The sequence below is a fragment of the Muntiacus reevesi genome, chromosome 11 (genome assembly GCF_963930625.1).
Source record: "Muntiacus reevesi chromosome 11, mMunRee1.1, whole genome shotgun sequence".
Lineage (NCBI taxonomy): Eukaryota > Metazoa > Chordata > Mammalia > Artiodactyla > Cervidae > Muntiacus > Muntiacus reevesi.
The window spans coordinates 10,955,787-10,983,322 of NC_089259.1; the positions used below are offsets into that span (position 1 = coordinate 10,955,787).

The 27,536-nt window shown below is 37.6% G+C and overlaps 1 protein-coding gene across 1 annotated transcript in view; it reads right to left on the minus strand.

Annotated features, from left to right (window-relative positions):
• VWA8 (von Willebrand factor A domain containing 8) overlaps positions 1-27,536 on the minus strand; it is a 371,377-nt gene that overhangs the window by 339,143 nt on the left and 4,698 nt on the right. Inside the window, exon 2 of the mRNA XM_065901945.1 lies at positions 11,844-11,921. Coding sequence (XP_065758017.1) covers positions 11,844-11,921 — 78 coding nt within the window. The remainder of the gene's footprint in view (positions 1-11,843; positions 11,922-27,536) is intronic.

A 27,536-nucleotide genomic window follows, 5' to 3' on the forward strand; every position in this document is an offset into this window, starting at 1 on the left:
CTGTGGAAAATTCTCAAAGAGATGGGAATATCAGACCACCTTACCTGCCTCCTGAGAAATCTGTACACAGGTTAAGAAGCAACAGTTAGAACTGGACATGGAACAACAGACTGGTTCCAAATTGGGAAAGGAGTATGTAAAAGTTGTATATTGTCACTTTGCTTATTTAACTTATAAACAGAGTACATCATGCAAAATTCTGGGCTGGATGAAGCACAAGCTAGAATCAAGATTGCCAGGAGAAATATCAGTAACATCAGATACGCAGATGATATGACCGTTGCAAAGAGGAACTAAAGAGCCTCGTGATAAAAGTGAAAGAAGAGAGCAAAAAAGCTGGCTTAAAACTCAACATTCAAATAACGAAGATCATAGCATCTGGTCCTATCACTTCATGGCAAATAGATGGGGAAACAATGGACTTTATTTCGGGGGGGAGGGGGCTCCAAAATCACTGCATATGGTGACTGCAGCCATGCAATTAAAAGACGCTTGCTCCTTGGAAGAAAAGCTATGACCAACCTAGACAACATATTAAAAAGCAGAGACATTACTTTGCCAACAAAGGTCCATCTAGTCAAAGCTATGGTTTTTCCAGTAGTCATGTATGGATGTGAGAGTTGGACTATATAGAAAGTTGAATGCTGAAGAATTGATGCATTTGAACTGTGATGTTGGAAAAGACTCTTGAGAGTCCCTTGGACTGCAAGGAGATCCAACCAGTCAATCCTAAAGGAAATCAATTCTGAATATTCATTGGAAAGACTGATGTTAAAGCTGAAACTCCAATACTATGGCCACCTGATGTGAAGAACTGACTCATCTGAAAAGACCCTGATGCTAGGGAAAATTGAGGGCAGGAGAGGAAGGGGATGGCAGAGGATGAGATGGTTGGATGCCATTACTGACTCAGTGGACATAAGTTTGAGTAGGCTCCGGGAATTGGTGATGGAGAGGAAGGCCTGGCATGCTGCAGTCGATGGGGTCGCAAAGAGTCAGACACGACTAAGCGACTGAACTGAACTGAACTGAACTAACTGCCAGTATGAGAGTATTAGCAGGTGGGGACTTTGGCAGGCCATTTGGTCAGGAAGATGGAGCCCTCATAAATGTGATTAGTCTTCTTCTAAAAAAAGATGTAAGAGCCTGCTCTGTGTCTCCGATCTCTCTGCCATGTCAAGAAGTCAGTAGGAGGGGTCCTCATAGAACCTGATCATATTGGCACCCTGACCTCAGACTTCAGCCTCCAGTTAGAATTTCACTCGCAGGTATTTGCACAAGGAAAAAGAAAACATTATGTTCACACAGAGTTGTTGTTGTTCATTCGCTCAGCTGTGTCCGACTCTTTGCGACCCCATGGACCGCAGCATGCCAGGCTTTCCTGTCCTTCACCATCTCCTGGAGCTTGCTCAAACTCATGTCCATTAAGCTGGTGATGCCATCCAACCACCCTGTCCTCTGTCATCCTCTTCTCCTCCTGCCTTCAATCTTTCCCGGCATATATGTTCATAGCAGCTTTACTTTAAGAACCTCAGAATGGTAACAATGATATGACATCAACAGATGAATAGACAAACAAATTGTAAAGTAATTATTTCACATAATGGAATACTACTTGGCAATAAAAAGGAACAGAGTAACATGGAAGAATCTCAAAATAATTATTTTTGAGAGTGACAGAAGCTAGACAAAACCAGAATATATGCTGTATTATTACTTTTATATAAAATTCTAAAATATCAAACTAAATCTACAAAGTTGATGAGCAATTCCCAGAAAATGGAGGAACCAGGGGACATTATGTGTTCATGCTAAGTCGCTTCAGTTGTGTCCGACTCTTTGCGACCTATGGACCCACCAGGCTCCTCTGCCCACAGGATTCTCCCTGTAAGAGAACTAGAGTGGGTTACCGTGCCCTCCTCTATGGGATCTTCCTGACCCAGCTATGATCCCACATCCCTGACGTCTCCTGCATTGCCAGGTGGGTTCTTTACCATTAGCACCACCAACAGTATTTATAATTAGGCTTATGGATGATTTGAATTTTTTTTTTTTTTTAGTGTTTTCCAAGTTTTGTGTATTGATGTTTTATTTTTGTAATAAGAACAAAAAATCATATTTCTTTTGAAAAACCATACTGCAAACTAATCAGAGCCATACTGGAAGTAGAGAACTATGATAGACAAGAGAAAGTAGCAATAGGATGGGTGACATACATTAGAATATTCTGACTAATCAATAGGTTGCAATTTAATACCTTAAAATCAATTTGGAATTCACCCTCTTGAAATGCTTATCTATAAGGTGTTGTTAAACTGTGATAATTTACAAAGGACATCTTTGGTCTTAATGTAACTATTCATATTCAAGACAAGACAACCACCAAAAACATAAAATGAGATTAAGGAATGACCTTTAGTTATGAATGCAACCAGAAGAACCAAGAATTTTTAGGTCCTGTCATATGAGTCAAATTCTTTAAATGTAAAGCATAAAGTTTATATTTTTATGAGTCAGATCACAGAAAAAGCAGCTATGATAGATGTATTCTCCAACTTAATAAAGCTTCACTTTAAACATGAGGGTCTATTAGCTTTTTAAAAATAAAATCTAATATATGCTTACTGTAACAAAGAAAAAATCCAAAAATGTAAAAGAAATATTAAATGACACCTTCCATTTCCAACCCCACTCCCAACCCAACGCTACAGAAAAAAGTCAAAGAACCTGGACTGTGGCCTTCCACGTTTTTCTTTTTACACAGGAAAATATGTAATACACCTGCAAGAGTATTTCAAGTTTTTTTTTAAAATACAAGAACAAAAATTGTATCAAACTTTATGTACTATTCTGAAGGCTTCAATTTTTGCTTAACAGTATCACATGGATACCCTCTAGGATCCCAAAAATAAACCTAATTTATTGTTTTTTAACAGCTGTGGAAACTTCCATAAAATATCTATATAATAATTTATCAATCATTCCTGTATTGATATAGTCAAATTGCTTTTAGTTTTGTCAGTATCAAAAACAATAAAATGCTGCAATAGATGTTGTATACAAACATCCTTTTTATGTGCTGGTTTTTCCCTTGGTGGATAGAACCTAATAGAGAAACTGTTACATGAAGAAGACATTTTATTTTAGTAGCAACTACCATATTACATTCCAAAGAAGTCAAATGAACTCACACTTCCATAGCAATATATGAAATGCCATTTCCCTGAAACCCTGTAGGTACTGGACATTATAATACTTTTCAGTTTGGGCCCAAATGATGCATGAATATTACTATCCTATTGTATAATTTACATCTCTCTAACTATTAAGCAGAGTTAGAACAAATGTACATATACTTATTGGCCATCTGGATTTCCTGTCCGATAGCAAGCTGCTTTAAATCCTTTGACTGTTTTCTATTGGATCATATGATGTTTCTCATCATTATATATTTATATATTAAGCGTCTTAATCTTCTATCAGATATAATATATTTGCATTAAAAACATAATCTTTAACTAGGTGTTTACTATTTGAATTCATTTAAACAATGTCATTAATGGCAACTAAACTGCCATGTAGATCCAAAGAAGCCTATTTAACATATTACCTAGCTCTTGTACATCTGCAATGAGAGCTGCAGAAAGCAAAAAAACAGTCATTAGCTAGAAAATAAAAAGCAATAAAACACATCAAAAAATTTTAAGTCATCGTCAGTATGGTACTTGGGAGAAAGAAGATCAGAGAAAAATTAGGCACCGAATAAAGACTGACATGAAGACTCTAGAGAAGACTTCAGGGCATGTTTAAGAGCTTTAGAAGTTGATGGGGCTCATCCTTTAAGAGTGCTATTCTTAAAAATATATCTACAGAAATCTCAAACGGAATCCTTTCTCCAAAGTAAATTCTCATGTAATGAGAAGCAATTAGGACAACAGTAAAAATAAGGCAAATCGTAAGGATTGGAGGCTTAGGTTCTCAGACTGTTTCTCAAGCAATGATTATTAAGTCAAGGAATCTTACATAACACTGCCCTGAAGGCTTTCATGTAACCTCTGTCACTAAATCATCAAAACTGACAAGTAGCTGCAATTTAATGCACTATCTATCCTGACACAAAGGTGACATAGGTTTCCCACGCTATTCTGTTAACGTTGGTGAATTTCTCAAACCTCTTAAAATTACTTACAAACTAAAGACAAAGGTTTCCCCACACAGACACTAAAAAATCTTATCCTGTTATTGAGGCCCAAGCTCACCATTTTAAAGCACAATATTGTAATTCTTGCAGTAAACCTTCATGGGCCTAATTGCTTAGGTAAGAGCTCAGTGTGTCCAGGAAACCCCAAGTGACCCCACATATAACTGGCTCACTGACGGCAACAAGATTATGTAAGGAAGCAGAAATATAACTGAGGTCAGGCTTAAAGTTATCTATTGAAAACCTGCGACCCTGGAGCACCACTTCATAAGTCAAACCCTGGAAGAAACACTAGCTTTGATACGATATAGTTTAACTTCAAGCACAAATACATGAAGAAGCCCCTTTCAACAGTTGCCAATTTCAGCGAAGCCTTGAGATTTGGTTTTCATACAGAAAGGCCAGAAAGGCTTCAATTATCCACTTTAACACTTGCAGGTGAGAGACTAGGGACTAAGATGACAAGTGGAAGTTATAATGGTCAAGGCAGGAGGTGACAAGACCTAGATAATAAAAAACTAAAGAAGAGTCCAACTGCTATGCCTATTATGTGCCAGGCATGGGGCTAGATACAGAAGCTAAAAACATGCATTGCTTTATCCAGTGCTGTGAAAGCAGATAACAGTTCAAATGAGAAGTTGACTATGAAATATTAAGCATTCATTACCTCAATCAAATGGTCAATGAATTAAGAAATTTTATTTTTACAAGATAATATTGTTTTTGCGTGGTTTTTAACTGAATTTTAGACTTCCACTTAAGAATATCTCCAGACGATAGTTTCTACCAATTAGCAGTATTTCTACCATTCCATTAAATAGATGTTAAATAATAATATCAGAGATCATAGTTCAATACTGTGACTTTTATTTCTTCATTACTAGAATACAACAGTGACTTTCAATGCTCTGAAAAATAGCGTTAAGATAGTTGATGCTATGCTTCAACTATTTCAATATTTTTCAACAATCCTTCACACTTCTAAATTCCAAAAGAGTTTTCTAGCATCCTGGGACTTACTCTAAAGAAAGCAGCCAGAGACACTGAGGCAGACTAAAAGGAAAATCAAACGGAAGTATGGAAATCTGGGTTTTGCTACTAATTAATTAGCCTTCTTACCTCTTCCAGGTCCTACTTTCCTAGCTATGAAATGAGTTCCAGACAGGATAATAATTGCTAAAGTTCCCCTCCTGAACAAAAGTCTATCATTTAATGTTTCATTTCAAAATATTGAATATCCAAAAGGCAAAAAGCTAAAATGAAGCATAAATACAAGAAGGAAAGTGATACTTTTTGGTACCTTTAGTACCTTTTGGTACTTCGATGAAGTACCAAACTTCATCAAAACATCATCTCCAAAGTACCTCAACATATTTTTGAAAATAACTACAGAGGAGAAAAAAAATTCATCAAAGTTCTCTCATAATCAAAATCCATAATCACTTATCAGTCATGTTATAGAAAGAATGAAGCCAAAGAACTGTAATTTTCCCATTCTGGAAATAGTCCCTGAGAGAGGAAGAAACAGTTCAAAGAAAACAATATTTGAACACAATACAGTAAACAGATGTGTAAAAACATGTTATATTATGCAATACAGTATATCTGTCTCAACAACATGTGGCAACCACAAAATGCCTACGCGAATGCATGAGAGTGTGTTCAAATTAGCTTGGCCACTTTTCTTATTTCAAGGTAGACAAACTCCCAACCATCTTTTTCATATAAATGGCACAGTTTCTCATGAGACTAATAGAGCAATGTAACAATTTACTACTGGGTAAAACATATGCTTGATATATGGTCACTTTGATTTATGGTAGAAACAATGAATGGATAGCAGGCACAGGCCACCCAATTGCCTACAGTATAAACTCTCCTCTGATAAACTTCAAAGGGTAAGCTACTAGCAACAAAACACAAAAGAAATGAAAACTTTTGATTACATAAGAGATGCATGCAAACAATAATAAAAATTCAAAGTATGTAAGCCAGAAAATGTTGAGGGCTTTTCTTTGTTTTTCTGAGGGATTTTGGTGACAATTTATGGGAGTTTTGCTATATTCAGAAACAGACACCTTTTACACTTTGGGACTTGGTCTGAGCCGGGCCTTCAGTTATTTGCAAAATATGAGAATACTTTCATTCAAAGAATAGGCTTATAAGTTTTAAAAACTGATATTATTGCTAGGATCCCTTGAGTTCCTGAAGCTAGTACAGATAATCTTATTAATTCTCTCAATAAGAAGGGCCTTGAAATGGATAAGTACTTTGATTACAACAGAGTATGTCAGCAGACCCCAGCCAGGGGACTGGGGCATTTTAGTTGTTAAAAGAAGAAAAGGCGGAACTTCCCTGGGGGTGCAATGGCTAAGAATCCATCTGTCAACGCAGGGGACACAGGTTCAACCCCTGGTCCAGGAAGATCCCACTGCCTCGGGGCAATTGAGCCCAGGCGCCACGGTCACTGCTGAGTCCATGCTCCAGAGCCTGCCTGCCGCAGCTGCTGAGCCCACGTGCTGCAACTACGAAGCCTGCGCGCCTGGAGCCAATGCTCCGCAGCAAGAGAGGCCACTGCAATGAGAACCCTGTGAAAAGCAGTGAAGATACAGCGCAGCCAAAAATAAGTAAATTAAGAAAGGATGGGTAGCGCTATCCCCTGCTGAGAGCCGTCAGGCAATGACCATGCTTCAAGTCTAGGGGAGACTTAAAGGCCAACGTTCTTTCCACACTGTACACATGTTAAGTTTGATCTTTTTAAATTGAAATTTGAAGAGCTTACCACCATTTGTGATCCTGCAAACAATCTAACTGAAGGCCCCAATTAATTCTGAATCAAATCTAGATGAAATGTATTTCTGATTCATTTTTAGGGCTAAGACTGAAAAAAGAGGAAACTGTTTTTAGCATATCTCTTAAGCAGAAACAGAGCAGACCTTAGTCTGTTATTGTCATACTCACTAAAGTCACAGGCATGGGATAATGGAAAATGAAAAGGAACAAGAATCTGGAGACTACGGAAGTGGTTGTGTCAGAAACTCACATGTATTTAGCATTATGTGCTAGGCACTACTGTATAGATTTCACATATGCTATTTGATTTAATCCTTAAAACATTATCTGTGAGGTTGAAATGATCATATATATATATATATATATATATATATATATATATAAAGGAGACTCAGAGCAGTTAAATGACTATGCAAATGAACACATCTAAAAGAAAAAGAAGAAAAGAAGGAAAGGAGGGAGGGAGGAACAGAAGAAGGGAGGAAGAAAAAAAGAGAAAGAAAAGAAATTCGTAAGCTAGAAAGCAGTACAGACAAAATTTTAAACATAATTTCCCCCCACTAAGTAGTTGTTTCCCTATAGAATTCTAAATCCATAGCACTTTTCTTATTGTCTACAAGAGCAGATATTATTCTTCACATCTGAAGTTTATTATAAAAAGTTAGCTACATTTATAATAGGAAAAGACCCAGAAATTGGGAAAAATGAGTGTGTTTTTTTCTTTTCATTTATCATGTATTTATGACATGTAAGGTGTTATAGATCTATTTTGTTAATTTTTCTCTAGACAAGTATAACAATTTATTAAAGAATTATGTCATTAGTCTCTCCCCCAGAAAAGAAAACCTGTCTATGAAAATATTATGATTAGGCATAATCATTAAATAATTAACATTAAAATTAAATATTCTTGAATCCTACTTAGGATGAAGAATTGCAAGAGAATTTCACTTCCAACAATAACAATCAGAACAAACCAGGTAATCTACAAAAATAAGTTTCTTAAAATGCATCCCACAGCTAAGGATATAAAGAAACCTAAATGAACTAAATTATAGAAAGTAATGAGCCCTTTCAAGGACATAAGAGACCCACAGTTAACTTTCATCCCTGGTAGAATGGCAAGAGGAAGAAGAATCTGTCATAGACGCGTCGGGGTAAACAAGTTTAGCTTTTGACAAACCTGTAATGGCCACACATGGGTTGGAAAGACAGTTTAATCTACTGAGAAGTCCCAGCGACAGAGAAAATCTGCACTTACCCACCAACTCTTTCCCATCCATGTATTCAAGCATGAGAGACGAAAAATAAAAAGGAAAACCCAATGGACATGGTAGAAACGAATTATATTAACTGAAATGAATGAATCATCAGATGATACTAACAATGACCATACAGAGCAGAAAAGAGAATCAATTAACTTAATTATGGCCAAGAATCTTCCAATATGTTAACCCATATTCAAAAAGCTTAAAGAAGTGCAAGTAAGGTAAATTCAAAGTAAAACTGTACCTTGGTACATCAAGTAAAACTTCTGGTGAAAAATTAAAAAGAATCTTAAGTATGGATCAGAAAAGAGATAAGTTACAAACAAGAGAACAACAAAAATTATAGCAGGCTTTTTACTAGAAATAATAGAAGCCAGAAGACAATAAAACAATATCTTTAAAATACTAAAAGAAAAAACTGGCATTCCATATTCAATCAAAAAGAAAATTTTGAAAATGAAAGCAAAATAAACACATTTTAAAACAGAAAACAGATGAGAGAATGTATAGCTGGCAAACATACTAAAAAAGAAACTCTTTGACTAAAGGGAAATGCTTTCAGATGTATGCCTGAATCTGCAGGAAAAAAAAAGCAGCATAAAGCATAAAAATATGGATAAATATTAAAAGCTTTTAAAACTATCTTCATTTTGTACAATATATTTATTTTATTTAAAATTCTATTATTGTTTAAACAAAATAACAGTAACACACATCTGAGTGTTTTAACATGTATAGAATTAAAACACATGTTGATAACAGTATGAAGTGTATGTGACATAAATGAAAGTATAGTGCATATAGCTCAACAAACATCAAGTAGGTCAAACTAAAAGAGACCTCATTTAGACACATTATGGTCAAATTATCAACAGACCAAGACAAGGAGAAAATATCCTGATAGTAGAGAGAAAAGTGAGTCAAGTGGAAGGGATCCTTGATAAAATTAATAACCGACTTCTCATCAGAAACTATGGAGACCAGAGGCATAGTCAACATGTTGAAAGAAAAAACTGTCAGCCAAGAATTTTCAAACAACAAAAGTAAAATTAAGAAATTTCCAGAAAAATAAAAGCTGAGAATTCATCTCTAGCAGATCTGCCCTATCAGAAATACTAGAAGGAGTCCTTCCTTCAGGCTGAAAGAAAAGCACACTAGAGAGTAACCCAAGCCCACGCAAATAACATTCCAGCAAAGGTGACAGGTGCAAATGTACTGATAAAAAACATACAAATGTATTTTTGTTTATAGCTATTCCCCTCTTCTATCTGGTTTAAAGACAAATTCATAAAATGATAATTATAAAATTGTGTCACTAGGGACTTCCCTGGTGGCCCAGGGGTTAAGAATTTGCCTTTCAATGCAGAGGACGTGGGTTCAAACCCTGATGGGGAACTAAGATCCCACATACTGCGGGGCAACTAAGTCCAAGAGCCGCAACTAGAGAGAAGCCCGCATGGCACAACTAAGACCCAACACAGCCAAGTAAATAAATAAAGGCTTTTTTTTAATGTACAGCAAGACTTTTAATATATAAAGATATAATTTGTATGACAATACTAGTACAAAGGAAGTAGAAGGGGACAGCTATAATGGAGCAGAGTTTTTGTATACTATTGAAATTAAGTTAGTATTAATCTGAACAGGTTTGTTTTAAGTTAAACTGCTAATTTTAATCCCTAGAGTTACCACTAGGGTACTATTTTTTTAGGAAAATAACTCAAGGGGAAAAAAAAAAAAAATATATATATATATATATAGTAAAAGAAAAGCACAACGTGGAGAGGACAGAGCACAGAGCCATTTAGGAGGCAGAGTTAATGTGTATTGGATGAAAGTGAGATCTTCTCCCTCAAGAAGCACATGGTCTACTGAAAGAATCTGAAGCATGAACAAAAAATTATATTGTGCCCAACGACTGAAACATAGACTAGGGGAAGGACAGTCACAGGAGATAAGGCTGAAACTGGATCATAAGGACTGACCTTTGTTCCTAAGGTATTAGAGTCCTTTAAGGAATTTTGAGAAAAGAACTGACGTGATTTTGAGCAAAGAAATGATGGTAAGTCATTAGTGAAATGCAAATCAAAACTATAATAAAATACCATTTCTACTCATGAAAATAGCTACAATAAAAAGACAATAACAAGTATTGGTGAAGATATGAAGAAACTAGATTTCTCATACATTACCTCTTTGGAAAACAGTTTGATAATTCCTGAAAATGTTAAACATAGAGTTACCATATCACGAGTAATTCTACTCCTAGGTATATACCCAAGAAAACTGAAAACATATGTCTGTACAAAACTTGTATATGAACATTCATAGCAGTATTATTCATAATACTCCCAAACTGATGAATGTATAAACACAAAGTGATATATCCATACAATGAAACATTATCTAGCATAAAAAGGAATGGAGCACTGATACATGCTACAATATGGATGCACCTTGAAAACATGAGATGTGAAAAAAGCCAAACACAAAGAATACATGCTATATGAGCCCATCTATATGATATGTTCAGAATAAGCAAATCCACAGAAATAGTATATTAATGATTGCCAAAGGCTAGAGGAGCAGCAAGGGGAGGAGGGGGAGGAGGAAACAGAAAGTAACTACTAATGGATGTGAGGTTTCTTGTTGACTTAAAAAATGTTCTCAACTTACAAAGGGGCATGGCTGCACAATTTTGTGAATATTGTAAAAACCAGTGAGTGGTACACTTTAAAAAGGTAAATTTTGTGGTTTATTAACTGCATTTCAATAAAGCTGTTATAAAACAAAAACCATGATGAGCTACCATTTCATACCTAGTAGAATGAGTAAAATCAAAAAGACTAGAAATACCAGTGTTGGCAAGGATGGGGAACATTGCTGCTGCTCAAAGGGTAAAACAGTACAACTGCTTTGGAGAACTGTTTGGCAGTGCTGAGTAAAGTTAAACATACATCTACCCTATGACACATCAACTCCTAGTTATTTATTTAAGATAAGTGAAAACTTGTGACCACAAGACTTGTACAGAAATGTTCACAGTACCTTATTCATAAGAGTCCAAAAATGGAAACCATCCAAATGTCCATCAACAGGAGAACAAATAAATTATGACATATAATTATACAATGGAAAATTACCCAGCAGTGAAAAGCAAGCTGATAGGTACAGGAATATGGATGAATCTCAAAATTATTATCTCGATGGAAAGAAACCAAACACACACAAACACACAGACACAAAAACTACAGCTTAACTATAGGATTCTATTTATAGAAAGCTGAAGAACAGGCAAAACTACTCTGCCATGGCAGAAGCGAGAACAATGTCTTCCAGAGCAGGGTAGAGAGGAAGGGGCACAAGAGACCATTCGGGGTGATGAAAGCACGTTGATGGTTATACACATTTATAAAACTGTCAAAATTAATCAAAACGAATGCCTAAGATCTGTGAATTTTATTGAGTATAAATTTTATTCCAATTCAAACAGAAATCACAAGATGTGGACAAAGATTCTACTAAAATATTCATGGATGAAGAGATACAAAGTGAAAAATTCATAAATAAATATTTCTTACTGTAGTTTTGTGGCACAAGTTCTGGGTTCTTAGGATTTTTCAACTTGTAGGATACATCTCCAATATTAACTGTATCACCTAGAAAGAGAATACAGAAACACAATCATTGTAAGAAACAAGTAAGAAAGCAATACACTATGCCTTTTGCAATAATGATTCTCCAGACTACAGACAGGGATGTGTGTATCACAGATATGACTGTCAGGTGACCACAGACACACCTGTCTACGTCAGGCACTACGCTGTAAAACTGGCGTCTACAGCAATTTATTCATGTGTGCATGCTAAGTCGCTTCAGTCCTGTCCGACTCTTTGTGACCCCATGGACTGTAGCCCGCCAGGCTCTTCTGTCCATGGGATTTTCTAGGCAAGAATACTAGAGTGGGTTGCCATTTCCTTCTCCAGGGGATCTTCCTGATCCAGGGATCAAACTCACGTCTCCTGAATTGGCAGGCAGATTCTTTACCACTGAGCCACAGGGAAAGCCAAAATGCTGTTAAAGACTCATGTATTTATGGTATTCATTAAATCTTGACTCTAAGTCACCCACGGCTTCTGTGAGTTATTTCATAGAATTGCTGTAACAGAAACTCCATCTCAAACTAGTTCAGTACAAGGACATTGGGGGTTTTGTTACTGCAGTTCTATGCAGCGGCTCACAGGAACCACAAACACACCAGGAAGAGACCTAGGCTCAGAAACTAGCCCACAGTATGCCAGGAGAGGCCACAGGCTGCACAGTCCAAGTCACAGCCCAGGAGCAACTCTGAGACACCACCCCAGCACCACCAGCTTCACTGTGGGACACCTTGGGCAGGGGGCAGCTCTCTCCCCCATTTTATTTTGATATGTCTCAAACCTGTAGGAGAGTTTAAAAAACACTATCTTAAGATGCAAGTCATGACTCTTCAGCTTTCAAGTCTTCAGAGGCATCTTCTAATAAAAAGCACACTGTCCTAAGTAAACTGTTCTTGCAGTTTTCCTAACTCCGTCATGACTCAACCTCATGGGCAGGAAAACTGAATCGACCCAGCCTACATCATTCGTCACAGTCTGGCTGCCGGGGCCTGCCAGGCAGGGCCACCCTCTCTCTCTCTCTCTCTTTCTCCCTCTCTCTCGCTCCCTCTCTCTCCCCCCACTTCTCCTCCTTGCCCTCTCACCTCCTCACCTCTCCTACCTCATTATGACTCAAGTTTTCTTTGCCTTTCCTTCTGCTCTTCAACTTCTTATTGGGTGTGGAGACCCGGTTCTAGACTCTTTTCTATCTATAATCTCTTCTTGATGAGCTCATCTGGTCTTGTGCCTTTAAGCGCAATATATTGCTTGCTCCCAAATTTATATCTGTAATCTAGACCACAGAACTTAAAGCATGGGCAACAACAGTCTCTGAGATGCCTAACAATCACCTGCCAGTTGGCATATTCAAACCTGAACTTCTGATCTGGGTGTGCTCCACCCACAGAATTCCCCCAGTTCCGGTAATGGCAACTTAATGCTTCCAGTTTCTCAGACCAGAAATCTTACATCCAGTCTTAACTGCTCTCTCCTGCACCCCATCAGAAAACAGTACTGACTTTGTCATTGAGACACCTATAGCACTGGGCTTCCCTGGTGGTCTAGTGGTTAAGAATCCGCGCGCCAGTGCAGGGGACAGGGGTTTGATCCCTGGTCTGGGGAGGTGCCACACGCCTCAGGGTAAACGAAACTTAAGCACCACAGCTACTGAACTTATGCTCTAGAGCCCGAGCTCCAACACGAGAGAAGCCGCCTCAGGGAGCAGCCCGCTCTCACCGCAACGAGAGGAAGCCCGTGCACAGCAACGAGAACCCAGGCTGCCAAACCTTAATTAATTAATTAAAATATATATATATATATGTGGTGCTGCCCGCTTCTCCCACCATCCTCTGCCACCACAGCGCCGACCCAAGCCAGTTAGGGGTTTGCTACTTAAATCCGGTTTCTCATTTAACAGCGTTATCTCTCACCTCCTTACACACCTCCTGTCTCAATGCTTGCACTCTACAGTTAATGCTCAACAGACTGCTCACAGCGATCATGAGAAAACAGGAGTGAAGTGGGGCCAGTCCTCTGCCCAACCCCCACCTTTGCAATGGCCTAAAAGGCTGTTTCTGATCTGGCTCCCCACTTCCCTTCTAAAGTCATCTCCTACTTGCGTCCTCCTCTCTTCTTCTGCTCAGCTGCAAGATCTCTCACTGTTCCTTCAACATGTCAGACATGTATTCATTTCAGGCTTTTGCGCTGGATTTTCCTACTGACCGAAATGCTTTTCCTAAATGCATCCATTATCAGTCATGGCCCCAGCAAGAAACGGACAGTTCATTCAAACTGAGTGACTGAAGAAAGAATAACTGAGGAAGCATTTATGAAGGTGTGGGCAGAGTCTAGGAAAGCCAACAAAGATGGTGCAGTACCCTGGGACGAGCAGTAACAGGAAGCCATCACCACCACTGGGGCTGCAGGAGCAAGCGAGGGCAAACAGAGGGGGCAAGTGTGTTTAGAACAATGAACACAGCAAATCTAAGGTGGTAATGGGCCAAGAGGAAACTGGGGAATAACCACGAAGCAAAAACTGACAGAACTGAAAAGTTAGAGGAGACAAATTTAAAATCATATCTGGATATTTTAATACGTCTCTCTCAGTAAGTGATGGAAGAGTGGGGGAAAAAATAAAGAGGAATAAAGTAAAGATGATCACTTCTTGACCTTTTGGCTAAGACCAAGTGTAGAAGCAAAGACCTGAAAACATTATAAACCACTTAACCTAAATCGCCCTCATAGAACACTACACCCAACAATGGCAGAATTCTTTTTAAATACACATGCAACATTCACCAAACTAGATCTCTGGCTGCACCATAATACAAGTCTTAATAAATTTCCAAGGACTGAAATCATACGAAGTATACTTTCTGATCAAAATGGAATTAAACTAGAGCCTCATAACAAAAAGATAATATTTGGGAATCAAGCAACAGGCTTCCACAACACAAAGAAGAATTCACAATGGAAACTGGACTCATTAAGAAACAGTGTAGTGGGCTTCCCTGGTTGGCTCAAAGGTAAAGAATCACCTGAGTTTGATCTCTGGTCCAGGAAGATCCCACATACCATGGAGCAACTACACCCATGCACCACGACTGAGCCTGTGCTCTAGAGCCTGGAAACTGCAACTACTGAAGCCCAAGCCCCCTACAGCCCGTGCTCTGCAACAAGAGAATCCACTGCAAGGAGAAGCCTGTGCACCACAACTCGAGTGGCCCCTGCTCACCACAACTAGAGCAAGGCTCTCACAGCAACGAAAACGCAGCCAGCCAAATAATTAACAATGATTACTATTAGTAATAAATGAACAGGGCAGTGATCAATTAGTCATGCCTGCTGCAGGCAAAGAGGGAAGTGACACTCACGGGGTGGAGGCATTTGTCCTTCCTGCCTCAAATGCCAATGTTCCTGGCTAACTGCTATTACCATGCTACACTTCGCTGAAGCATCTAATCCATACCAAAGGCCCCCCTTTGACCTCTGTACAATTAAAGCCGTATGTGTCTACTTTGGCTGAGATCTCTCTCCTGAGTTCCATGCCTCTCAGTAGCCTTTTGAACACTTCAAAATTCCAGACACACCTCAAATTTAACATGAGAAGAACAGAACTCTACGTTCTGTGTGTGTGTTGTCCAACCATCTACAACCAGCTCTACCAGCTCTATCTGAGAAAATGAAGCTTTTTATCTCAGCCTAGAAGGCAAAAAAAAACAGAGACATTACTTTACCAACAAAGGTCCGTCTAGTCAAAGCTATGTTTTGTTTTGTTCATTTATTTTTATTAGTTGAAGGCTAATTACTTTACCATATTGTAGTGGTTTTTGCCATACATTGACATGAATCAGCCATGGATTTACATGTGTTCCCCATCCCATCCCTCTGGGTCTTCCCAGTGCACCAGCCCCAAGCACTTGTCTCATGCATCCAACCTGGGCTGGTGGTCTGTTTCACCCTTGATAGTATACTTGTTTCAATGCTATTCTCTCAGAACATCCCACCCTCGCCTTCTCCCACAGAGTCCAAAAGTCTGTTCTGTACATCTGTGTCTCTTTTTCTGTTTTGCATATAGGGTTATTGTTACCATCTTTCTAAATTCCATATATATGTGTTAGTATACTGTAATGTTCTTTATCTTTCTGGCTTACTTCACTCTGTATAATGGGCTCCAGTTTCATCCATCTCATTAGAACTGACTCAAATGAATTCTTTTTAATGGCTGAGTAATATTCCATTGTGTATATGTACCATGGCTTCCTTATCCATTCGTCTGCTGATGGGTATCTAGGTTGCTTCCATGTCCTGGCTATTATAAACAGTGTTGCAATGAACACTGGGGTACACGTGTCTCTTTCAGATCTGGTTTCCTCGGTGTGTATGCCCAGGAGTGGGATTGCTGTGTCATATGGCAGTTCTATTTAAAGCTATGGTTTTTCCAGTAGTCCTGTATGGATGTGAGAGTTGGACCATAAAGAAAGCTGAGCGCTGAAGAATTGATGCTTTTGAACTGTGGTGTTGGAGAAGACTCTTGAGAGTCCCTTGAACTGCAAGGAGATCCAACCAGTCCATCCTAAAGGAAGTCAGTCCTGGGTGTTCATTGCAGGGACTGATGTTGAAGCTGAAACTCCAATACTCTGGCCACCTGATGTAAAGAACTGACTCATTGGATAAGACCCTGATGCTGGGAAAGATTGAAGGCAGGAGTCTCCTTCAACAGAGGATGAGATGGTTGGATGGCATCACCTACTCAATGGACATGAGTTTGAGCAAGCTTCGGGTGTTGGTGATGGACAGGGATGACTGGTGTGCTGCAGTCCATGGGGTTGCAAAGAGTCAGACATGACTGAGCGACTAAACTGAACTGAACTGATCCATAGAAAAGCACTGAATTCCTTAACTTGGGTTATCTGGTTTTCTCTTTCATTATCAGTGATCTTTTGATGTGTTCTGAGTAGCTGATCTTTACTGCAAAATCTCCTACATACCCTGACTCCCCCTCGTTGCCTCTTTGAAGTCTCTCAGAGTTATCTGAGATGCTATGTCCTAGGTTTGAAGTTCTCAGAAAGTCTACCAAATAAGACATAACTCTCAACTTCTAGGTTGTGCAGTTTTTTCAGACAACAGTTTTATCAACCAGTTACAAAGGGACGCAGAGCACACTTCTCTTCTTTGCCTAAACTCTATGAGGATCCAGAACCCTGACAGAGCAGAGGCCTCTTATGCCCATCCACCTCCTCAGAATCCAGATGAATCTGGGTCTCTCCTGGCTCCAGGATAGCTGATGACTCTTGAGTTTCATTTGGCAGCACCTAACAGGTACCTGCCTCTCCAGTTGAAAGATACTAGGGAATGACTCCCTAATCTAAAGGTATTAGGGGAGCCCTGTTGAAAAACACTGAGAGACATCACTAACTGAAAGATATCAAGGGAGTCTGGAATTTGCTCAGTAAAAGAAATTGAGAGGTCTGTATTGAGAGGTTGGGGAGGAGAATGACTTGAAATATTTAAAGAATTGGAAACCAGCCTCCAACTAATACTCCAGCCAGATCACACTTGAAAGTACCTAAGTTATACTAAAAAAGATCTTAACCTTAAATGACCAAATTGGCGGGGGGGGGGGGGGGGGGGGCGGGGGGGGGCGGGGTGCATGCAGTTAAGTTAAAAATTAGACTTGATAAAAAATATCTTTTCAGAATTCTGACCTTAAACAAAATCTTTGTAGAGGGGACTTGCATTTCTCTTCCTGTATCTTTGAGATGTATCAATAAATGTTCTGCCAGATCTTCTTAGGGATTTTTGCTTGTGTGTGCATGTGTGTTTTTTGAAAACTTGACCTCTGCCATACTATTTGGGGAAGTAAACTTTAAGGATTTTATTTAGGTGACATTCTCCCAGTTCTCTTAGGGAGAAGCCTCTTACATCTTATTAATTTGAATCACTGTTAGTATATAACTCATTAATAGCCAAATGATGAATCCTTTAAATTAGAGAAGCTTCTAAATTAGTAAGTTTTTAGAGAGCTATCATTATAAATGGCTGTTTTACTGGTATCTATAAAAATTAAATTAAAGATGGGAAAAAGGAAATATATCTAATGGCTATCCTCAGAACTTCCTTGATTTAAAACAAGTAAGAAAAAACAGTTTGGGAAGTTTTATTTGTGGTCTTTGCTTCCCCTCAATGGGTCTTACAGATGCTAATAAAAACATTAGAATAATTAATGTTAACACAAAAAAAGGAAAGTCTAGATACTTCTTCCAACAAGGTAGAAATCTTAAAAAGACTTACCCCAAATAGATAAAGAAATCTTTAAATGGTTATTCAAAATGCAATAAATAAAATGGACACTTATGGGATTAAAACACAAGGTTTTGATACTACACTACCTAAGGTTAAGTGGACCAGAAGGGACCCCCATGTGGTCCCCAACATTAAAAGCCAAACAAGTCCACTCTATTTACTCCAGTTTTTTTAAGTATATGTTTAAGGGGCTGGAAAAAAAATTACACTGAGATACCCGACCAACAATTACCTGGGGCAACAATTAGGCCAATTAATCAAGATTAACAAAAGGGCCTGAGTTTCAGGGCTCAATGCCCTCCATGAGGATCCCAGAGCCTTCAAAAAAACAAAAATAGATAAAATGGACAGGGAATAATAGAACTCCTCCTGTAAAATCAAAACTTGCTGATTGGATTCTAGTGAAAGCCAAAGAATAACAAGATAGAACTGAGATAAAGTATATAAGAATTGATATATTTTCATTGGTTTTATATTAGATGGCTACATCTGTTTTCTTTAATTCTGAGATAGACATGTTTCACTGAGGAATATTTCCCTGTGTGGTATTATAAGACAAGACATATAGATCTGCTCGTCAGGAAATATGAATTAAATATACTAAAGGAAATCAATAGGGTCACCTGAGCCATACAATGGAGAAGAAAGTGGGAACTAATATTCAAGGACTAATAAACAGTGATTTTGCTCTGGGTTTAACTTGTGAACTTACAAAGAAGCTCTTTGTTGAATGCTTTATATGAGTTTCTGAAGGCATGATAGACTAAACTCTAGAATTCTAGAACATAGAACTCTTAAATTTTACTTAGAAATCTCTGATCCAGAAAAGCAACTTTCAAATATTATATATGTATAATTATATAATAAAATACATATATACATATATACATTTGGGCAAATCAATCTTTTAACATCACTGAGGTGACAAACAGTTCTTTGGCTAATTAAATACAATTGTCTTTGTCCTGCAAATCTCTGCAAATCAGAAACGTAAATATAGCCCACAATGACCTGAGATTGAGTCTAATTAGCTCAGTCAGGTAAAACCTGAAGCCAAGGGAAAAAAATTACAAAGGTGGTAATTTCAAATTCAAACCACTGGAAAGCCTCCCTCAACTGAAAATCTAATTCATAGACTTCTTAGAATCTTTATCAAAGACAAACACAAATCTTTAAACCTCTTTTCCACAAATAGTAAAGTCTCAGTCATCTAAGCAAGCCAATTTAATTCATCTCGTGTTATTTATAAACTAATAAGTTCATACTGTAATATCTGGTTCATTTCTAAGTCTGTTAAGTAAAGCCATGAGCTCTCTAGTTTTGTCTATTCATATATCTCTGTACACATTACATATATGAGATATCTATTTCTAGAAAATATTATCAAACTTAAATTTATAAGAGTTCTATTTTATTGACTTAAAAGTAAATGCTTACAAACTAAATATCTCTACACAGAAAGAAACTGATCAAAATGACTTTCAGGTTCACGTTAATTGGAAAATATTTAGTATGAAGTTAATACCTGGTATTAATGTCAGTTTAAGTTTGTTGAGCTAATTAATATAGACACATCTTTAGAGTCACCAACATTAGGTACAACACTTATTGTACCAAGGTTTAATGGAAATTAAATAAAACTTGTTAATATCTATTGCAAATTTGTCAATATGGAAAATAACTTGGTATAATAAAATATTTACAAGTGAATTCAATGCAAATGAGACAGTTTTTGGATGAAATTTTAAGGAATAATTATATTTAAGGAATGTCTACTTAAGATTAATCTCTCCAGATATTTGGCAACTTGAATTTAGAGCTATGCTATATTAAGTGATGGAAGTTTATTGAATAACTAAGTCATTCTCAAATAAAATAAGATACATCAATTACTTAACAGAGAAACTAAAGGTATATAGGACTATTAATGAATATGTTTGGTGCCACCCTGAGATGTTCTCTATTAAAAAGGAAAGGTTTTTAGAAATTATCACTAGTATTTATGTTCGCCAATCTACAGAAAGCTGATGCAAAAGACAGTTCATAATTGTTTATTTCTTAGTTTTCACTAGAAATTGAGGTTTTTAAGAGCTGAGGATTCTAATTTAAACATGTAATTAAAGCTAACAGAAATAATAAAGAGAACATTTCAATATATAGTAGGAAAGTGGAATGTGTGTTTTTCAGAAAAGAAGGTATTAAAAATGGAATTGCATGATATTAAGAGAAAAGAAAGTTAGGTTTATCTTAGAGCTGGTTGTTTCTGGATGGAAAGGCTAAGGGACAAACTAGACAAAGACAGATACAGACAGTGATGGAAGGGTTGTGGATGGTCAGGATTCACTAGATTTAGATTAAAGTTAATTAAGTGAATTTTGTTGTTAAAAGTAAGCTGGTAAAAGGCAAGATTTAATTTTCTCTCTTTTAAGAGAAAAGTTTTCTTTGCCTTCAATCAAAGCACAGGATACTGGCCCCAGTTATCTGAGATGCATATCAAAGGAATGAGCTCCATGAGGCCAGACTTTGCATCTCCCCATACATGTATGTTTGCCTTTCAAAACAGACTGTGTGAGTTCCCACGCCCTTAAGTGATCTGTATTTGTTTTCTGAAATCATTTGTGACTTTGGTTAAATAAATATCAATTCATATGACCTATGATACTATTGTGTTTGTTCTTGTTTTTAAATTGGAGTATAACGCTTTACAATATTTTGTTAGTTTCTGCTGTACGACATGAATCAGCTACATGTATACATATCCCCTCCCTCCCTGTTGTGTTTTAAAACCTTTTTGATGTTGTTAACAAACTTCTCACAAGTTCTAACAAGAAACTAAGAAACAAGAAAATCTAACAAGTTCTTTTAGCTTCCAGCTAACTCTTCAAATGAAGAAGGAAATGGCAACTCACTCCAGTATTCTTGCCTAGCAAATCTCATGGACGAAGTCTGAGCCTGGTGGGCTAAAACCCATGGGGTCACAAAGAGTTGGACATGACTTAGGAACTGAGCACTGAACACAACTCTTCAAAGGAACACTGCGACACCTCAGAGAGGACTGTTAAACTAATTAGGCTTATTTGGTGTGTTGAATTACTTGAGAAACATTGTCAAGTGACTGGAGATGAACTTTAGGCTATAATGTATAGGTGAATGTCATTAATATAGACATTCCAAAATTTACATGGAATTCCTAAAATCTGATACATGCCCTGATATAATGTCATCAGTCATAATTCTGTGTGTGTGCTGAATCGCTTCAGTTGAGTCCAACTCTGTGTGACTCTATGGGCTGTAGCCCATCACGCTCCTCTGTCCATGGGATTCTCCAGGCAAGAATACTGGAGTGGGTTGCCATGCCCTCCTCCAGGGGATCTTCCCAGTCCGGGGATCAAACCCATGTCTCTTAAGTCTCTTGCATTGGCAAGCAGGTAACACTAGCACCACCTGGTTCTCTTAAAATGTTTTATGTCACAGAAATATCCAAGTTTCTTGCCAGTTGCATTGTACTCAAATCTCTAACCATGTCAGTCTCTAAGTTTTGTCCTTTATAGACAATCATTAGTTTTCACTGATAGTTCAACAAAATGAGTCAAGAAGACTCATAAAAAGGACTTTTTAACAAATACAAGTTTCTGATAGTCTTTAGATAAATATGATTTATAACTTTATGACTTTTTCGGAAACAATTGGCTTTTATATTTGTTTTCCAGAAAAAAAACTCACCTCTTATGCTATGGCCTACAACAAATTGATGAACTATACCTTTGTAAACAAAGATATAACATTTTTTTCTCTACCTGATCCTTTTAGAATTTGGCTTATGTGGCTAGCTCTCTGTGGACTTGACGGTTTATTGCAACCAATTATAACTAGTTATACTAATCATTATTTCAATTTGTTCTCCCTTTCCAAATTCTTTATGTCTCCCTGCTACACCTTGACTTTGCCAATGTTATCAGCTGTATTACTTATACCCTATTTTATAAGATTCTTATCTCTTACATTACCCAATGTGTAACCAGACAAAAAAATTGATAATGGCTAAACATCTTATCAAATTGCCAACATCTGCTGGATCACTGAAAAAGCAAAAGAGTTCCAGAAGAACATCTATTTCTGCTTTATTGACTACACCAAAGCCTTAAACTGTGTGGATCACAATAAACTGGAAAATTCTGAAAGAGATGGGAATACCAGACCACCTGACCTGCTTCTTGAGAAACCTGTATGCAGGTCAGGAAGCAACAGTTAGAACTGGACATGGAACAACAGATTGGTTCCAAATAGGAAAAGAAGTACGTCAAGGCTATATATTGTCACCCTGCTTATTTAACTTATATGCAGAGTACATCATGAGAAACGCTGGGCTGGAAGAATCACAAGCAGGAATCAAGATTGCAGGGAGAAATATCAATAACCTCAGATATGCAGATGACACCACCCTTATGGCAGAAAGTGAAGAGGAACTAAAGAGCCTCTTGATGAAAGTGAAAGAGGAGAGTGAAAAAGTTGGCTTAAAGCTCAACATTCAGAAAACTAAGATCACATCATCTGGTCCCATCACTTCATGGCAGATAGATGGGGAAACAATGGAAACAGTGGCAGACCTTAATGTGGGGGGCTCCAAAATCACTGCAGATGGTGACTGCAGTCATGAAATTAAAAGATGCTTACTCCTTGGAAGGAAAGTTATGACCAACCTAGACAGCATATTAAAAAGCAGAGACATTACTTTGCCAACAAAGGTCCGTCTAGTCAAGGCTATGGTTTTTCCAGTGGTCATGTATGGATGTGAGAGTCAGACTATAAAGAAAGTTGAGCAAAGAAGAATTGATGCTTTTGAACTATGGTGTTGGAGAAGGCTCTTGAGAGTCCCTTGGACTGCAAGGAGATCTAACCAGTCTGTCCTAAAGTAGATCAATCCTAGGTATTCATTGGAAGGACTGATGCTGAAGCTGAAACTCCAATACTTTGGTCACCTCATGCGAAGAGTTGACTCATTGGAAAAGACACTGATGCTGGGAGGGATTGGGGGCAGGAGGAGAAGGGGACGACAGAGGATGAGATGGCTGGATGGCATCACTGATTCGATGGACATGGGTTTGAGTGGACTCCAGGAGTTTGTGATGGACAGGTAGGCCTGGCGTGACATGATTCATGGGGTCGCAAAGAGTCGGATAGAAACTGAACTGAACTGAGCAACTGATCTGAACTGAAACATCTTGAGGTATTAGATCACATTTATAACTCTACATACTAACAATTTTCAAAATAAATAGGATAATTGTAACAGTGTAATTCTACGTATGGGAAAAAGCAACAAGAGAAAACATTTTCTGGATCATAATAAACTAATAAATCAGAGGACCCAGAGGATTTTAAATTATCAATGGGGTCTAATCCAGAAATTAGCACCTGGAGTTGTATATCAAGAGAAACCTTTGCCTGACCTAGGAATAAGCATTTCTAGCAATGTGGGACAAAAATTGGTTGTGAAATGTCTCTCAAACATTGGTCATATTTTGGACCAGAGAGACTGTGAACTAAAATACTCCCTGCCACATCAGTAAACAAAGAATGTTGCAGCCATCAAGCCACAACCTTACACCCACCCAAAGGTGAGCCCTGAGGGAACTCAAGACAGAAGCAAGATGCCCACTGCTACAGCCACCCATGAAAGTGCACTCTGAGGAGACCTGAGATGAGAAGGCACAGGATACTGGCCCCAGATGTCGGAAGTGTGTTTCAAAGGAACGAGCCCTGACTTTGCATCCTTCCATACACAGAAAAGCACTAAATTCCCTAACGGCAAATACCTGGTCTTTCATTAACAGTATTCTTTTAATGTTCTAACTACCTGGTCTTTATTGCAAAATCTCCTACATATGCTGGCTCCCCAGCTTGACTCTTTGGAGCAGTCTCTCAAAGTCATCTTAGATGCAATGTCCTGGGTTTGAAGTCCTCAGAAAATCCACCAAATAAAACTCTCAACTTTTAGGTTGTGCATTTTTTTTTTCAGACTACACATTTAAAAAATACATTTTAAAGAGTGTTGTAACAATTTTTGGTTTTAAATGTCAATATTCACAATACAATGGAGACAACATTCTCTTCAACTATTTATATTTATCAGGGAAATTTCTAGATATCAACCTAAAAATGTACATAGGGATATATATTTGTAAAACCTAAGAACTAAGCGAGAAAAACATTTGAAGACTGCTATTCAGTCTATAAGACTATAGCATTTTGTCAGCAAAGTCTATGTTTTAATTATTTTTGTACCCCCAGTGCCAAAAATAATACCTCAAACCAAGCAGGTATTCAATAAATGGATATATAAATGAATGATTATATTGGGTTGGACCAGAAGTTCCTTCAGGTTATTCCATAACCTCTTATGGAAAAACCCAAACGGACTTATGGCCAACCCAATAGTTTTTAGTCAAATACCGTTTTTCTTAATTAAGTATTGTTTCAAGCCTCCTGTTTTCTGCATTCTTTGAGAATGGCCCATCTTCTAACATGCTCAGAAATCAAGTAATTAAAAATATAATAAAATGAGCAAAAAATGTAAAAAAAAAATCAAGTCATTTATTTGTAAAGGATTCATATAAGTGAAGTTCTATAAGTATTAATCTAAAAGAGAATGATGATACTTACACAACAGGCAATACAACATAGGCAAAAGACACTAATGCATGCCTCTCTTCAAATAAACCACAAAAACATTTTGGTTAAGTGCAATTATTTGTTAAAAAAGATTTGAGTTAATAAAATACTCATAATGGAAATTGTTAGAATAACTAAGAATGAGTTAACAGAGAGTACAAATTGTTATAGAATATGCTGCTTAATATTTATGACATTTATTATTACAAATAATGCAAAAATGTAAGCATTTTTGTAATGCAAAAATGAGCTTTCAATGAGAACTGACTTATTGGAAAAGACCCTGATGCTGGGAAAGACTGAAGATAGGAGGAGAAGGGGACAACAGAAGATGAGATGGTTGGATGGCATCACTGACTCGATGGGCATGAGTTTGACTAAGTTCCGGAAGTTGGTGATGGACAAGGAAGCCTGGCGTGCAGCAGTCCATGGGGTCGCAAAGAGTCAGACACGACTGAGCAACTAACTGTACTGTAACTGTAAGCACGCATAACTCATAACAGATTAACCTAAATCTCCATACAGTACACAAACTGTCACATAACTACTGCTACCAATAAATTAAGTTATATACTTTTTTAAGTATGGAAAACATGGACTGAAAATTAAAACTCTGAAAACAATCTCATAGTTAAAAGCTTCTAAACAAAATCAAATTTAAGGCCATTTTTAAAGTAACAAGGCCTGATTTTATCACTTGTAATGATCCTAATGTAAAGGGATTTCCCAAAATTTACAGGAAAATAATTTCTATGTTCACAAAAACAATTAATAGTATCTTTTACATTACACTTGCTCTTGGACAAATATGTTTGGACATTACTCAATTTTTAGTGGACAGCTGTTTTGTTTTTACATGCCCATATTCTTCCCTCTTTTGACAAGATTCCCTCTCTCCAGTGGAGAATAAGCCCCACTTGTTTTGGGCAGAGCTCAGCCCAGCCTTTACCCCTGCACCCAAATGCCCAGGAATGAGCACCCTGCACAAGCCCTGTCAGAACACACCACTCTCTGACCACAGCGGTTGTTTTAGAGACAGGCCTATGATCCAAGGCTGGCCTGTGAAAGTTCTCGCCAGGACTTATGTCGGAGCTCACAAGAAAAGGTGTCCTCTCTTCTCACATTGTGAGCTGTAAGGACGGTCAAAACCTAGGCCTGTCAGTAAGGCTATCGCTGCTACCACCTTAAGAAAGCCTGCCAGACACTGAAACCAATACAGCAAAAAATCAGATTCAGCAAAGGAAGAGTAGAGAGTGGCGGAAACCAAGGGGAAAGGCAGAGAGCCCAAGCCCTAAAGACATTCTGACATCCTGCATCTAGCCGAGGCTGAAGTCACTGGACTGCTCATCTATGTGAACCAATGACATGTTTTTCTGTACATATTTCTGTCACTGAAAACCTCATGACTGCTAACTAGTGCAACAAATTTTGTATAGTAAAGGCAGGTGAAGCAAGTGTCACTATTCCTATTTTACAAAGAAGATACATACTCAGAGAGGAACACAGGACATTTTGACCCTGAGGATATTCTGAGAACAAACATTTCAATCAAAATAATACTAATAGTTATATATTTTCATCAAGTGATTAGCTTTAGAATAAAATTAAGCCAAAAGGACTTCTTGATCAAGTTTTATAGAGCACTTTTAAATTTTTTTGTTTAAAGTATTACTTTATAGTAAAGATTTGATTTGTCATTACTCTTCTGTTCATAGAGAATTTCACCAATTATATCCTCTATCCTCTGTCCTCTGTTTTCCTTTGTGGCTATCAGTGTGGACTGAATATCAAAAAGATTTTGCTCTTTCTTCAATTTTTAATCAACAAATGTTGTAGTATATAGCTTTGCCAGAAGTTTATTTGATAGTTTCTAGTAAGTCTTTACATTTTTTGTATGACTGATAGTTTTTGTTTAATTTTTGGCTAAGCCAGGAGAATTGCAGGTATTTTCCTCAGATATTTCAAAGTTGTTCTACTGTAAGATCTTTATCTATCTCAAAAATGCTGCTCTTAGTTGCATATTCCAGGCACATCCATGGGCAGCCCTTCTTCTAAAATGCTCCCATTACATAAAATGCAATGCTTCTTGCCTGCCAAATTGTAGACTACGAATCAAGTTAATTAATATACACACCTTAGGACATTCAACTCTGAAACAGACTCACAATTCAATGACCTGCAACTTTGAACTAAACCACCCAAAGAAGTTGGCTTAGTTCTAGGTTTCTCAACAGCAAGGTTTCTCAACAGACTGATTTATTGGGCCAGATGACTCTTTATTGTGAAGGGATGTCCTAGAGAATGGATAAATGTTGAGCAGATTCAAGGGCTTCTACCCACTAGATACAAGTAGCACCCCCTTTCTCTTGGTGAGGGCAACCGAAAAATGCCTTCAGGCATTGCAGAATGCCCCCGGGGGGAAGGGGAATTACCTCAGTTAAGAACCATGTGAGTGTCATCATTTTTTTTTTTTAATACAAAACTTAGACCCAAGAGAAAACCAAATACATCAGCAGTTTCCAGGTTAATCTCTGTGTTCCCAATAAATTGTTTTCCTGGCAATTTATTAGCTTACAACTGTCCTGGGATTTTACTGCTAAATTCTTTAATACACAAAACTCACTGTCTTCAGGTGCAAAGTAGTTAATAATTTCCCCAAAG